The sequence below is a fragment of the Tachysurus vachellii genome, chromosome 15 (genome assembly GCF_030014155.1).
Source record: "Tachysurus vachellii isolate PV-2020 chromosome 15, HZAU_Pvac_v1, whole genome shotgun sequence".
NCBI classification, from domain to species: Eukaryota; Metazoa; Chordata; class Actinopteri; order Siluriformes; family Bagridae; genus Tachysurus; species Tachysurus vachellii.
Window position 1 is genome coordinate 1,665,564 of NC_083474.1, and position 12,500 is coordinate 1,678,063.

Here is a 12,500-nt window from a genome sequence, read left to right on the forward strand (position 1 = left end):
TGAAGTGACTCTCTCTCTCTCTCTCTCTCTCTCTCTCTCTCTCTCTCTCTGTCTCTCTGTCTCTCTCTCTCTCTCTGTTATGAAGTCACTCTCTCTCTCTCTCTCTCTCTCTCTCTCTCTCTCTCTCTCTCTCTCTCTCTCTCTCTCTGTTATGAAGTGTCTCTCTCTCTCTCTCTCTCTCTCTCTCTCTCTCTCTCTCTCTCTCTCTCTCTCTCTCTCTCTGTCTCTCTCTGTTATGAAGTGACTCTCTCTCTCTCTCTCTCTCACTCTCTCTCTCTCTCTCTCTCTCTCTCTCTCTCTCTCTCTCTCTCTCTCTCTGTCTCTCTCTCTTTCTCTCTCTCTGTCTCTCTCTCTCACACACACACACTCACAAACAGAATCACATCAAACCTCCTTGTTATACAGAGGGGCTCTAAAGTACCAGACGAATGTGGAAGCCCACCCACCAGGCTGCATCATGGCTAATCAGACGCGTCCGACTGATCAGACAACAAAAGAAGAAAAGAGGGTGGAGTCAGTCAAAGAAACACCTACAGCATGTAGTGAAGAGGCCAAGTTTCATCCTCATTTTCCCCAGGTGTGTGTGTGTGTTTGTTATAACCAGAAATAATACATTCCCAACTAAATAACATACCACAATGTCCTTATGATATGCGTAACTGATTTAATTGTGTGTGTGTGCGTGTGTGTGTGTGTGTATGTTGTAGACATGGTTGTGGGTCTCGGCTCCTCTCTGTCTCTACTGTGCAGAGAGAGTGTATCGCTATGTGACGGGCAGCACTCCTGTTACCGTGGTATCTGTCATCAGGCACCCCTGTGATGTCATTGAGGTGTGCATGCTGAAGAGAGGCTTTAAGCCCCGCCCAGGACAAGTAAGCTCCGCCCACATAATCATGTAATGTTATTACAAAGTTATAAAGCATTTGTTTATTGCATCTATGTGTTTGTGTGTTTGTGTGTGTGTGTGTTCCTTAGTACATTTTGCTGAACTGCCCAAGTGTTTGATCATTTGAAAACCATGCATTCACTCTGACTGCAGTGAGTATGTGTGTGTGTGTGTGTGTGTGTGTGTGTGTGTGTGTGTGTGTGTGTGTGTGTGTGTGTGTGTCTGTGTGTGTGTGTGTACCTTTTTGTCATTGTTTATGTGTCTGTGATTGCTTGTGTTGCTGATGTAATGGTTTTGTAGTTACACTCCAGGGGTTTCCTGGAAGAGTCTGTCTGTGTGTGTGTGTGTGTGGTGTGTGTGTGTGTGTGTGTGTGCGTGTGTGTGTGACTGATTCATTCTATATTTTTGTTCTTCAGTGTCCAACCCAGAACAAAGACACATTTGGAATCCATATTCGAGTGCTGGGGGACTGGACGGGTGAGACACACACACACACACACACACACACACACACCCACACAGACAGACTCACACACACAGACACATTCATAATAAAGAGATTACCACACTCACCCTTTCTTTCTCTCTAGAATGTTTTTCACAGCTGTTGCTTCCTGAGTCAGAACACTCTGAGATCCTGCCCATGATGCATCAGCACAGATACCCTGAGTATGTCCCCTGTGTGTGTGTGTGTGTGTGTGTGTGTGTGTGTGTGTGTATGAGAAATGTTCCTTTTATCTTCCTGAGTGCTGAAACCATATGACTTACTGACCTCTACAGTATTTTGGGATTAGAGTATGTAAACTTTTGGATTTGTGTGTGTGTGTGTGTGTGTGTGTGTGTGTGTGTGTGTGTGTGTGTGTGTGTCTGTGTGTGTGTGTGTGTGTGTGTGTGTCTGTGTGTGTGTGTCTGTGTGTGTGTGTCTGTGTGTGTGTCTGTGTCTGTGTGTGTGTGTGTGTGTGTGTGTGTGTGTCTGTGTGTGTGTCTGTGTGTGTGTCTGTGTGTGTGTGTGTGTGTGTGTGTGTGTGTGTGTTGTTTTTACAATGCAGTGAACAATGAGAATGAGTCATGGAAACTCATCTGCTTCCAAATGTTGTGTATGTGTGTGCATATATAAAAAACCTACACTGTTGTGTATATGTGTGTACACTTTGTGTGTTTCCGTTTGTGTTTTTGTGTGTGTGTTTGTGTGTGTGCGTGTGTGTGTGTGTGCTTTGGGAATTCTATCATGCACAAGAAGTGTGTGTATAGATCCTTGCTCTACTTCATCCCAGGTTGTTGTTATAAGATGCTGTCATATCCTGTTGCTTGAGACACAGTGACACATATGTTGCATTGATATGATTGGTTGCTGTATGTTGTGGCTCCGCCTCCCAGGTTGTACGTGGACGGTCCGTTCGGAAGTCCATCTGAGGAAGTGTTTCATTATGAAGTGAGTGTTTGTGTAGCTGGAGGAATTGGTGTTACGCCCTTCGCCTGCATTCTACACACTCTGCTGTGAGTATCACACACACATGCCCACACATACCTCAACAGAGTGTGTTGTTGTGTAAGGGTTATCCTGTGTGTTTAATCTCAGTGTGTTTTCCTGTGTGTGTGTGTACAGGTGTTTGAGTATCTTTGTCTACCTATGTTTGTGTATCTGTGTGTGTATATACCTGTGTCTTTGTGTATGTGTATATTGAACTGTATGTATGTGTGTATCTGTGTGTTATCGTGTACTGTGTATGTGTACATATCGTGTACTGTGTATGTGTGTACATATGTGTGTAGACCTACATATGTGTGTATTTACCTATGTGTGTATTTTCTTGTGTGTTTGTGTATATTTCCTATGTGTGTATGTGTGTAACTATGTTTTACCTTTGTGTTTGGCTATGTGTGTGTGTCTATGTGTATATTTGTATGTAGACCTACATATGTGTGTATTTACCTATGTGTGTATTTTCTTGTGTGTTTGTGTATATTTCCTATGTGTGTATGTGTGTAACTATGTTTTACCTTTGTGTTTGGCTGTGTGTGTGTGTGTGTGTATTTACCTATGTGTGTCTTTATGTGTATATTTAAATATGCGTGTGTTTACCTGTATGTCTTAATCTGGGATTGTGTGTGCTTAATTTACAGATGTGTGTCTGTGTTCGTTTACCTGGGTGTTAACGTGTGTGTGTGTGTCTGGTCGTTATTTCACAGAGTAACGTAATACAAGCCAGACTCTAGGAACAACATGTTCCACTAACACGATCCAGATGAGTCCTGTTCCCACTGAGTCGGGTGACGACAGAAAAATTGTAGACACACGATGTTCAAACACGTCAAACAAACACCCGCTTCTAGACAAAAAAAGAACAGTTTGTCATGTTACCTAGAAAACTCACTGGAAACACCGGAGACTCCTTCCATAAAATAAAGATCTTCTCACAGAAAGCTTATAAGCTTTACCTTGCTGAATGATGCTCCCTGTGCAGGAGCTGTTACTATGGAAACGATAACACGTTTGAACAAACTAACCTCCGAGCTGATCTTATAGAAGATCTTATACTGTAGATCTTCATGTGTCTATAGATCTTATAGATCTTCTGACCAATCAGAATCTAGAATGCTCCAAGGTCTTTTGTATAGCATGTGTAACAGATGTTAATAAGATCACGTGACCTTTCCAAGCTAAGATAAAGCTAAACATCAGGCTGACATCCAGAAGGTTTGCATGTGTTGTCATAGTAACAGAGTAGGATTTAGGATTAACTTCCTACATGAGAAGAAATCTGAGGAAAATAATACGGGATTATTGAAATTGTCTTGTTTTGTGTAATACCCCCTGTGTGTGTGTGTGTGTGTGTGTGTATTTGTGTCTCTACCTATGTGTGTTTACCTTTGTGTACTTAATTTTTTTCATAACTATGTGTACCTGTGTGTGTTTAAGGTGGAATTGATGATGTGTTTAAGGTGGTATTGATAATAATAATTATGTATTGACATATAAATGTGTGTGTGTGTGTGTGTGTGTGTGACAGTGATGACTGTCGTCACTATAAGCTACAGAGACTCTACTTTGTGTGGGTGTGTCGAGAGTTGCAGTGCTTCTACTGGTTTGCCGAACTGCTGTGTAGTTTATATCGCAAGGTACCCCCCCCCCCACACACACACACTCACACAAACACACACACACACACACACACACACATGGTCTGTAATGCCATCTGCTGTTTAGAGTAATAACTACACTCCTTTCTCCTAATCTTTCCTTTTGTGTGTTTTTTCTCTGTCTCTTGTTTCTCTGTAGTTGTGGGAGGAGAATCGTCCTGATTTTTTGAATATTCGTCTTTATCTCACTGATACACACAATCTACAGGTAACACACACACTCACACCCACCCACACACACACACACACACACACACACACACACAGTATAACTGTATACAAGCATGATTTTTTTTTTACCAGAACCTCACAGAAGAAAAGTACCGCCCCCTGAGTTCCAGGCTGTTGATTGGTCGACCCAGATGGAAGCTCCTTTTTCAGGAGATAGCAAAAGCCAATCGACAGTAAGTACTGAAACACGCAGAGAATTTATTTCATTTACTAAGGAATAAATCTATATATAAAAGTACTACATGGCTAGAGACCTAGAAATAGGAACTAGGTCTTGGAACTGGAAGTGGGATGGACTATAACACTAGAACCATAAACTAGTAAAGTGAATTAATTAAGAAAATAAATAGGAACTGATCAAACAACAAACTACTACAGGACCTAGGAATTAAAACTAGAGCAAGGAACTGAGAGGTATCCAAAACTGTGGATGAAAATGACTAAGGAACTAGAAGTAGTAAGTCAGAGCTAGAAACTATGACAGTACTAGAGCTATCAACTAGAGGGACAAGGTAATTGGACATAGGACCTGGGATGGACTACTACACTAGAACTATAAACAATGGAATCTAAGGGAATTAATCTCTGGACTGGACGAACCAAGGAAATTGTTAGGAACCCAAATATAGGAACCTGAAGGACAAGGGAAGTAGATCTGTGGTGTAGAAGGTAAAACCTAGTTACACAACTGGAGAACCAGACCTAGAAATCAAGACCTAGGAAATGAGAGACCTAAGAACTACAGCAAGGAACTTTGAGGACTAGTGATCTAAATGTAATGAGTAGAGAATAACTATGGAACTAGAGATAGGTGTTAGGAAGGACTTTGGAACTAAAGCAAGGAAATATATCTAAAGACGTCTAGTCAGGGGACTAGAGCTAGAAACTTTGAGGACTAGGGGACTAGAGCTAAAAACTGTGAGGACTTGGGTAATAGAGCTAGAAACTGAGGACTAGGGGACTAGAGCTAGAAACTGTGAGGACTAAGGGACTAGAGTTAGAAACTGTGAGGACTAGGGGACTAGAGCTAGAAACTGTGAGGACTAGGGGACTAGAGCTAGAAACTGTGAGGACTAAGGGACTAGAGCTAGAAACTGTGAGGACTAGGGGACTAGAGCTAGAAACTGTGAGGACTAGGGGACTAGAGCTAGAAACTGTGAGGACTAAGGGACTAGAGCTAGAAACTGTGAGGACTAAGGGACTAGAGTTAGAAACTGTGAGGACTAGGGGACTAGAGCTAGAAACTGTGAGGACTAAGGGACTAGAGCTAGAAACTGTGAGGACTAGGGGACTAGAGCTAGAAACTGTGAGGACTAAGGGACTAGAGCTAGAAACTGTGAGGACTAGGGGACTAGAGCTAGAAACTGTGAGGACTAGGGGACTAGAGTTAGAAACTGTGAGGACTAGGGGACTAGAGCTAGAAACTGTGAGGACTAAGGGACTAGAGCTAGAAACTGTGAGGACTAGGGGACTAGAGCTAAAAACTGTGAGGACTTGGGTAATAGAGCTAGAAACTGTGAGGACTAGGGGACTAGAGCTAGAAACTGTGAGGACTAAGGGACTAGAGTTAGAAACTGTGAGGACTAGGGGACTAGAGCTAGAAACTGTGAGGACTAAGGGACTAGAGCTAGAAACTGTGAGGACTAGGGGACTAGAGTTAGAAACTGTGAGGACTAGGGGACTAGAGTTAGAAACTGTGAGGACTAGGGGACTAGAGCTAGAAACTGTGAGGACTAAGGGACTAGAGCTAGAAACTGTGAGGACTAGGGGACTAGATCTAGAAACTGTGAGGACTAGGGGACTAGAGCTAGAAACTGTGAGGACTAAGGGACTAGAGCTAGAAACTGTGAGGACTAAGGGACTAGAGCTAGAAACTGTGAGGACTAGGGGACTAGAGCTAGAAACTGTGAGGACTAGGGGACTAGAGCTAGAAACTGTGAGGACTAGGGGACTAGAGCTAGAAACTGTGAGGACTAGGGGACTAGAGCTAGAAACTGTGAGGACTAGGGGACTAGAGCTAGAAACTGTGAGGACTAAGGGACTAGAGCTAGAAACTGTGAGGACTAGGGGACTAGAGCTAGAAACTGTGAGGACTAAGGGACTAGAGCTAGAAACTGTGAGGACTAGGGGACTAGAGCTAGAAACTGTGAGGACTAGGGGACTAGAGCTAGAAACTGTGAGGACTAGGGGACTAGAGCTAGAAACTGTGAGGACTAGGGGACTAGAGCTAGAAACTGTGAGGACTAGGGGACTAGAGCTAGAAACTGTGAGGACTAGGGGACTAGAGCTAGAAACTGTGAGGACTAGGGGACTAGAGCTAGAAACTGTGAGGACTAGGGGACTAGAGCTAGAAACTGTGAGGACTAAGGGACTAGAGCTAGAAACTGTGAGGACTAGGGGACTAGAGCTAGAAACTGTGAGGACTAGGGGACTAGAGCTAGAAACTGTGAGGACTAGGGGACTAGAGCTAGAAACTGTGAGGACTAGGGGACTAGAGCTAGAAACTGTGAGGACTAGGGGACTAGAGCTAGAAACTGAGGACTAAGGGACTAGAGCTAGAAACTGAGGACTAGGGGACTAGAGCTAGAAACTGTGAGGACTAGGGGACTAGAGCTAGAAACTGTGAGGACTAGGGGACTAGAGCTAGAAACTGAGGACTAAGGGACTAGAGCTAGAAACTGAGGACTAGGGGACTAGAGCTAGAAACTGTGAGGACTAGGGGACTAGAGCTAGAAACTGTGAGGACTAGGGGACTAGAGCTAGAAACTGAGGACTAGGGGACTAGAGATTAGAGTTAGGAGATTAGTGAAAATTTCACAAAAGTCATTTATTTGAGCTTTTATTTTTGTTTCTGCAGTAAGAAAGTGGGTTTGTTCTGCTGTGGCCCTAAAAGTGTCTCCAGAGAGTTACACAAACTTTGTAACTCGTTCTCATCTTCATCAACCATCTTCGAATACAACAAGGAGTCCTTCAGCTAACACACACACACACACACACACACACTCACACACACACACACACACCGAACAACAGTTAAAATAAACTTCATGAAATGAAAACAAACAAATAAAAAACTTAATAGGAAATTAACGAAGGAAGAGAATTTTACGGACAAAGCGATTTTTTTTTATGATTTGTATTGTTACTGTTTATGTATTTAAATTCTGATATAAATATAAAATTATTTACTGTTTTTTTTATGCCTGCTGTAATAATTTAAGAGTTTTATTTTTGTGTATTCTTTATTATATTTTTTACTGCTACGCTGCAATTATGCTAATTACAAACTCCTACTTCTGGAATTTGTTGAATTTGCAATCATCGGTTTCAGACAAACGTTCGGTCTGAGAGTTTTTTTTATATGTGGATGTTTATACGTGTTTTTATCAAATTAAAAATGAAGATTTTTAAAAGACACATTTTGTGCGATTCTGTTGATTTTGTACCATTTTATTAAATGTTATTTGGTGTTTTCATAATAAAGAACATTTTAATTTTATTCACATAATAAGCATTTAGATTCATGTACAGAACAGTCTTTGGGTCTGACAGTGTGTGTGTTTGTGTGTGTGTTTGTGTGTGTTTGTGTGTGTTTGTGTGTGTGTGTGTTTAGTTATTTATGTATCTATCCATCTGTGTGTGTTTTCTGTTATTTTATTTTTTGTGACAGTTGTGTTTTGAGTTGTGTGTGTTTGTGTGTCTTCACTTTTCCATCTGAGTGTGTGTGTTATCTCTGCGTGTGTGTGCCTGTGTGAATGGTTGTGTGTACATACAGTACTTCCCCAGTGTCTACCATGATGTGTGTGTGTGTTAAAAATGTCATGTGTGTTCATACAGTACAAATACATTGTATATATAACGTGATGTTTGTTTTCTAATGATGTGTGTGTGTGTGTGTGTGTGTGTGTTCAGAGCGTGGTCTGATACGAGGCAGTGTCGTCCTCCTCGCTGCTGTTGAGTAGTGGTTGATTCTCTCCGTATTCGTTCTTCCTGTTCCTTCTGGGACGCGCCACCTTCACTACTTTTCTGATTACCATGGCGATGACTGCGGCGACCAGGGCTCCGAGCACTGCGGCCCCGAGCAGCCAGGGCCAAATCTGCTGCACATGCTCCCAATAAGGAGTGATAAACTCCTGCAGAAGCCGCTGAGCTGGAGAGAGAAAGAGAGAGAGAGAGAGAGAGAGAGAGAGAGAGAGAGAAATTTATCAGAAAATATTGATAACCATAAGAAGTCAGGAAAATAAGTAGGTTCTTTAAATAGCATTAAAAGTTCACTGACTCTGTGTGTGTGTGTATATGTGTGTGTGTGTGTGTGTGTGTGTGTGTCTCACTCGGATCCAGTAGGTAGGTGTACTCATATCCCAGCTCTTTGGTGGAGATGAAGTAGTCCATGTTTCTGTACAGAGGGATGAAGGGCACCATGTTGTAGGCTCCATTATGGCCAATCGGAGCGTTGGATTCTGGGTAGATACTCCGTGCAGGGCGGTGAAGACGTAGCCATCGCTCAAAGATACTAACACACATGCACAAACACTCTCAAAGATGAACTCTCAATATCTGTGTGTGTGTGTGTGTGTGTTTTCATCTTACCTGTCTATAAATGCATGGTGTAGAAGGAATATGGGATCATTAGCTGATGCTGGCACTGATGACATCGATCCATTCATGAAGATGTGGAGTGCGTTGTGCATCGTGCTTTGACCTGACACCGCCATGCCTGTCTCTGGACTCGCAAAACCTACACACACACACACAAATTACAATTTACACAATTTACACAATTTACTCTCCTGTAAGGACATGGATGCTATGCTACACCTAAAGCTAACTCTAACCTAAGTCTTGGTACACAAAAGGTAACATTTGTCTCTTTTATCAGAAGGAAATGCTAAAACTGTCTATCTGTCCTATCCTTAATGCTAACACGCTAGCATATAGCTAGCATATAGCTAATTGTACTGTTAACATGTAAGTAAATTCTTTTTATAAGCACTGCCTTTACAGATGATGATGTTTTGAGTCATTACACAAGTAACTCCTCCCAAATCTGGACCACGTCTGTAACAGATGAAGACTTTAATGGTGATGTACCAGTAAAGAACATATTGCACCTTTTCTATAGCAAGCTAACTGGCTAATTTGTGGTAAAATCCCACTCGGGGTAAGAAAACTCTGCAGTAAAGGTTCTACAGCCTCACAACAGATTGGTGAAAGAGCTCCGAGTGCTCAAGCTTTGTTACAGTTTCTGCTAAAACGTGTTTGGTTTAATGGGAAATCAGTCACGCCGGATTGACGGAAAGCCGTAGTTAGTGTTTACCCGAGAGACACGTGTAATGTCATGCAGGATTTAAGCATGCAAATCTGCTATAGCAGGATTTTATAGCCTGTTGTATGGTTTGGTTTCTTTTGAAAGGGATCTGCACACTTACACGTGATTGCCTGGTTTCTTTTTGATTAGACTGGCAAACACAAAAGAGCACATTGAGGTTCAATGCATGTGTTTGCACACGTTGATGAAGGCTTGCCTCCAGTTGCTGGTTAAGAGCCTTAATAGTTTATCAGCTAAAACCTTTGAGCACTTTATATAACACTTTTTAATCTTAAAGAGTCAATTAATCTTTAGGATTTTTCTGGATCTCTTCAGGATCGTTCAAACACTTAAGTCCAATTAACCAACAGAACAATGCAGAAACAAACACTTTTTATGAAGTACAAGGAAAAGTGTAGGCAGGTCAAGCTGTGAATGTTCTTGTTACCTAACTAGTATCTAAGCAGAGACTCGTGGACAAAAAAGATCTGCGGTGGATCTTTGGTTTCTCCATCTTTAATTTAGTCACTACTTCAATCCTCAATTTCATGATGATTCACTCATAATCGGATTCCTCTCTAAATTTACTGGAGGGTGTGGAACACCATCCTTCTCACTCAGATAACAAGACCTCCTGAACAGCTGTTGTTCTGAGGCTCTACCCAAGCTTTCACCAACATCTCAACACCAAGCAGCCACTTATCTTCCACTAACTGCTGAAGAGTTGCCCATCTAGGTCTGAAGTTGAAGGTGAGCTCAATTTGATTTGATCCCTATGGTGATTCCACACTCTACTGTAAGGAAACAAGCTGCTTTCACTATGGGGAAACTATGGGGAAACTATGGGGAAACTATGCTATGGGGAAACTATGCTACCATCATGCAGATGATCTTCTGGAAAAATAGTAACCATAACTCACTGACCCTGGGTATACATCTCCTTAGACTTTGTTGAAGATCTACCCTCTACTGTCATCTGCAGGTTCTACCATCATCCTAGTTGTACTAGACCAAACTAACAAGTTTACTCTCTGTTTTTCAAGTTCCTAAAGGTCTTTTCAATTTAGTCCACCAGAGCATGACATAATCATATAGCCTGGCCACAGCTGCTAATCTACAGAGTTTGTTCAGCGTTCTTGGAGAAATTAGAAGCTTAACTTTAGGATACAAGCTAAAATCTATTATGCCCGGGATGTTTTGGTGGAATCACTGTGGCTGGGCAGTGGTGGCTCAACTGGTTAAGGCTCTGGGTTGTTGATCGGAGGATCGAGGTTCAAGGCCCAGCACAGCCAAGCTGCCACTGTTGGGCCCTTGAGCACGGCCCTCAACCCTTCCTGCTCCAGGGGCACTGTATCATAGCTGCCCCTGCACTCTGACCCCAACCTCCTCAGTTGGAGTATGTGAAGAAAAGAATTCCACTGTACATGTAATGTGGCGATAATAAAGGCTTCTAAGCCCCCGTTCTATTCTATTCTATTCTATTCTATTCTATTCTATTCTATTCTATTCTATTCTATTCTATCCCTGTCAAGACCATGTGCAGAAAGGAACCCCTCATGAACTGACACACTAGCTATGGATATGCAAAGCTGAAGGGGTTTGAGAAGAAGCCACCCTAGAGAGGAAAACACCCCAGAAGCTGATGCCAGTCTATATTAGGGAACCACACAGCCACTATCATGCTATCATGCTACTATCGTTCACACCCAAAGGAGTAGTCAGTCCCTGTACTGAGATGGTTTGGAAGATCAGAAAAAAAGAACATGGAGAAAATCCACATAAGGGACTACACATGGCAGTACAGAGAAATTCTGGGTTTAGTTAGATGAAGGAGCAAAATAAAGTAAAAGAAAACCATAAAGTTTAGCTAACAAGAGTGTTACAATATGTGCTGTCTGGTTCTTATTTACCTTCCAGCACGTTCCTGAAGCTCATGTTGGCACGTCTGTCGAGAGTGTCGCTCTCATACTGCGTGAGCGAGAGTACGAACTCCACGTCTGCGTTGCTAGGCAGCCGGGGGACACGGCTAGGGTCATGGTTGCCAGGGTTACGGAGCAGAGGACCTTCTGGTACACCGTCACACAGCACCTCACGTGCGTTGTACTCATCTGGATGAGTGCAGATCACCTACACACAAATACAGACCTGTGGACCTTTCAGGGAAATGCGGAGAAAGTTTTTTCGCAACTTTCTGGCAACTGGAGGTGAGACCTCTCTGAACCGAGAGTAAAGCGGCTTTGGTTTCTGTCTACAAAACCATGCGTGTGTGTACGTGTGTGTGAACGTGACATGCTAAAAACCCTCGTGTGAGTCGCATGTGAGCGTGTGACGTCTTGTGAGAGACTCGCTACTTTCCTCTCAGCGCATACAACACTATGATAAGTGATACTACACAAAATATTTAGGCTAAATAGTACAACAACTAGAAAAAAGGACAAACATAAAAAGCTGTTGTATTCTGTATAGTATCCCATTACATAGTGTGCTACATCAATCCTGCACCTACAGAGTACTACAGTGACTCACAGAGCATGTATACTTCCATACTAAACAGCACACAGAGTATTAATACTACAATTTGTCATAGTAGTAAAAGTAAACACAATTCTATCTAATAAAGTAAATAAGATATCTACCTACCTTCCTACAAATCTATCTACAAAGTAAGGTATTAATCATAGGCTAGTTAGCATTACACCTAGTCCAGTAGTTTAATAGCAAGCTAATGCTCTCTGGTAACAAGCTAAAGCTCGGTTTATATCACAAATTTGTGTTATGTGCTTTTTCAGCTAATTCAGCCAACCCTACTTTTAGGATATAAAAGTAAATCATTTAATATTTAACACACACACACACACACACACACACTCACACGCACTCACACGCACACTCACGCACACACACGCACACATACACACACACACACACACACAC

At 42.3% G+C, this 12,500-nt stretch overlaps 2 protein-coding genes across 2 annotated transcripts in view; one reads left to right on the forward strand and one right to left on the reverse strand.

Moving 5' to 3' along the window:
- LOC132858529 (NADPH oxidase 4) overlaps positions 1 to 7,673 on the forward strand; it is a 14,497-nt gene extending 6,824 nt beyond the window's left edge. The window contains 10 exon segments of the mRNA XM_060888911.1: positions 406 to 577; positions 708 to 872; positions 976 to 1,038; positions 1,303 to 1,363; positions 1,477 to 1,555; positions 2,264 to 2,383; positions 3,898 to 4,006; positions 4,167 to 4,235; positions 4,331 to 4,431; positions 7,116 to 7,673. Coding sequence (XP_060744894.1) covers positions 406 to 577; positions 708 to 872; positions 976 to 1,038; positions 1,303 to 1,363; positions 1,477 to 1,555; positions 2,264 to 2,383; positions 3,898 to 4,006; positions 4,167 to 4,235; positions 4,331 to 4,431; positions 7,116 to 7,236 — 1,060 coding nt within the window. The 3' untranslated portion in view covers positions 7,237 to 7,673.
- A 162-nt stretch (positions 7,674 to 7,835) lies between these two features.
- tyr (tyrosinase) overlaps positions 7,836 to 12,500 on the reverse strand; it is a 9,817-nt gene continuing 5,152 nt past the window's right edge. The window contains 4 exon segments of the mRNA XM_060888119.1: positions 7,836 to 8,408; positions 8,590 to 8,771; positions 8,849 to 8,996; positions 11,477 to 11,693. Of these exon segments, the coding sequence (XP_060744102.1) occupies positions 8,167 to 8,408; positions 8,590 to 8,771; positions 8,849 to 8,996; positions 11,477 to 11,693 (789 nt within the window). The 3' untranslated portion in view covers positions 7,836 to 8,166.